Genomic DNA, 3,339 nt, shown 5'->3' on the forward strand with positions numbered 1-3,339 from the left:
AATTATCAGCCGTGAGTTTAAACATGTCACCATCATAATGAGCGACGGTAGTCTCCATAATAACACAAGAATTTATAATGAGCCCACTAACGTGGCTCTGATACCACTGTTGGGAAAAACTCGTATTTCCCTCTTTGTGCAATTACGGGAAAAATAAATAAATAGTGAATAAAATAATTAGACAAAGACACAATAGAATTTTTGGTTACGCGGAAAAACCTAAAATAGGTAAACAACCGCGGGACGAGTAGTCCAATTCTTCCACTATAATATTTGTAGTAGGATTACAAGTCGTCACCTTAATAAGGTGGATATATCTCACTATTAATAGTGGTTTCTTCTCTCACAAAACTCTCACAATAATAATACTAATTATTATGGATTAATAATATATGTTTTGCGTTTTTGTGATTGATGAAATATGCTCTTCAATCTCACGTATTTATATGTGATGATGAAGGTTTAACTTACTCCAATATTAAACGCTAAAATGAATGTTTTTCCCCACATTCATTTAGCAAATGAGTTTTATCAATTTCTTTAGTAAATGCATCTACGTTATTCATTTACTAGATGAGTTTCAATGACTTAAATCATGTGAAACATCTCGTTCACTTATTGTGTTCATCCCTCTCAATTAAAGAGAGAATAACCCAACACTTACTCACAAAACAAATTGTTTAATTTTAAGGAGTTAATTAACTTGTATCGTTATACAATTAATTAATTAATCTATTAAGGGAATTGTCCTATATGTGTGACCTTAAGGGATCAACTGATCACCACCGTCAAACGACAGTAATGTCAAACTCTAGTTAGTCAATCATTACCAATTAATGTTGATCAGTTGACTATATAATTGAATCATCCCTTACATATTCTTATCATGAGGTTTAAACATGTGATCGCACTATTGTTGAGGACACTTACTCCAACAGTAAGTCCTACTCGATAGAGTACCCAACAGCTCAAATATCTGAAGTATTACATTATCTTTGTAAAATAAGTTATTATATTAACTTAGTTTAATTAGTTATTATGTTATCCTAGTATTATTTAGTTTTTATGTTATCCTAGTTTAGTTTAGGCTTCGCTTTTATGTTATTATTGTAATATATTGATGCTAAAAAAGTTATTGTAATATATTTTTATTAAGTGTTCATTGTGTTGTCAACAGTTAATCGATACCTATGTGTATTGTCAACATCAACAAGTGATTGTCTATATACAAAGTATTATCAACATCAAGAGGAGTTTTCTACATCTGACTGTATTATCTACATCAAAGTGTTGACAACACAATGAAAACTCACAAACTCACATCAAGAGGATTTGTCTATATGAATTGTTTATGTCATAGTTGTTCTTTAAATACTCAATTTTTCAATTGAGAAACTCACAAACATCTCCATTTTCCTCCTGCTCCTCCTCCTCCTCCCCCCCTCCTCCCCCTCATCATCATCATCATCATCATCATCATCATCATCATTATTATTATTATTATTATCCTTTGAAAATTTAAGAAATTTATGAAAATTCATACCCTAGTGATTCAACTTCAAATCCCAATTATTCTAATAGTGTTAATGGTTGGGAACAAAATACAATATTTTTTAATCAATGGCAAAATCGAATTATGGAAGAAAATTGTGTTATGGATCGCATTTTGGAAGATTTCTTTATATATAATCCAAACCCATTTCTCCAACCACAAAATCAAACTCCAAGATCTAATAGGTATTATATTGAGAGGGATCGTGAGCAAGGTTATGAGCAATTGTTCAATGACTACTTTGCTGATGATCCAGTTTACCCTGCTCATATATTTCGCTGTAGATTTAGAATGCAAAAACATGTATTGCTCCGTATAGTTGAGGCTATTTCTACTAGTGATGATTTGTTTGGACAGATGCCTAATAGAAGCGGTATACTTGGTTTTGCTGGATTACAAAAATGCATTGCTGCCATAAGGGTGTTGCTTATGGAGCATCGACCGATTCACTTTATGAATATTTACGTATGAGTGAACAAGTTATACGACAATCCGTCGTACACTTTGTTGAAGGTGTAATCGCCAACTTTGGTGCACAATATTTATGAACGCCTAATGAAGAAGATTTAGCAAGGTTAATGTGGGTCAACAACGAGGATTTCCGGGTATGTTGGGTAGCATAGATTGCATGCAATGAGAGTGGAAAAATTGTCCAACAGCTTGGACTGGACAATATGCTGGAAGAAGTACAAAGATTTCCATCATTCTAGAAGCTGTTGCATCACAGGATTTATGGATATGACACGCATTCTTTGGAACACCAGGTTCGTGCAATGATATTAACGTTCTTCAACGATCACCTATTTTTAATGATATCTTAGAAGGTCGAGTACCGCAAGTTAATTTTGCTGTGAATGGTCATCAATATAATATGGGATATTATCTTACTGATGGTATATATCTTTCTTGGTCTACATTTGTTAAATCAATTACTGCTCCACAACTTCGAAAGCACAAGTTATTTGCCCAATACAAAGAAGCAGCTAGAAAAGATGTTGAACGTGCGTTTGGAATTTTACAAGCGAGGTTTTCATTTATCAAACGTCCTTGTCATATTTGGAACACTCGTATCATCGGTAAAATTATGATGACTTGTATTATTATGCATAATATGATAGTTGAGGATGAGCGAGACACATACCTAAACCATTGGGATACAACTGGATTTAATGAAGACATGTCAACACAAAGAAGTGCAATAAATGGAGATGAAGTTCATGATAACGAGAGTTTGCAATTTTCTATCGGAGATTCAAGTCTAACTGGATATATGCAACATCGTTCACAACTTCGGGATAGAAACACTAATAATGATCTAAAAAGTGATCTAATTGAGCATGTTTGGGAAACATTTGGTAATGCTAACTGAAAAAATGTATTTTTTATTTGGGTTATTTCACAACGATAATCCATCTTATGCCCTCTCTTCTCATATTAATCTATCGTAACGTTTAACTGAGAATAATCTAATCTTTGACATCATTTAACTTGTATTAAACTAGTGGAGGGGCTACCTAGACAACCGGTTAACCATTGAACTCCCTTCTCATATTTAACCTCTTAACCATTGAACTCCCCTTCTTATTCCCTTCTTACTAACAAAACTAAAATCCTAACTTTATTTCACCCAAATCTTTTCAATTTCTTAATCAATGAAAATGCTAGATTAATTTCCCCCAAATTGATTTCCTCTTTCAACTGTGGATCGAATTGATCAACCAAAATGAAGACAAAATAAACCAAAAATTAGAAATTTATCCATTTCATTCATAAGGAGGGGTGCCACC

General features: G+C 33.1%; 1 protein-coding gene across 1 annotated transcript; it reads left to right on the plus strand.

The window, feature by feature from the left end:
- The first annotated feature begins 1,636 nt into the window (after positions 1-1,636).
- Positions 1,637-2,921, plus strand: LOC141590536 (uncharacterized). The gene is made up of 2 exons (XM_074411121.1): positions 1,637-1,925; positions 2,317-2,921. Exons 1-2 carry the CDS (start codon positions 1,637-1,639, stop codon positions 2,919-2,921), a joined length of 894 nt encoding a protein of 297 aa, XP_074267222.1.
- The last annotated feature ends 418 nt before the right edge of the window (positions 2,922-3,339 follow it).

This window comes from Silene latifolia, chromosome 7 (assembly GCF_048544455.1).
Source record: "Silene latifolia isolate original U9 population chromosome 7, ASM4854445v1, whole genome shotgun sequence".
NCBI classification, from domain to species: domain Eukaryota; kingdom Viridiplantae; phylum Streptophyta; class Magnoliopsida; order Caryophyllales; family Caryophyllaceae; genus Silene; species Silene latifolia.

Excerpts from the sequence above, each read along its gene's own strand:
- LOC141590536 (XM_074411121.1), top strand. The coding sequence starts at position 1,637 with ATGGAAGAAAATTGTGTTATGGATCGCATTTTGGAAGATTTCTTTATA. Across the intron at positions 1,926-2,316 it reads ACAGATGCCTAATAGAAGCG|GTTCGTGCAATGATATTAAC; the intron begins GTATACTTGGTT and ends TTGGAACACCAG.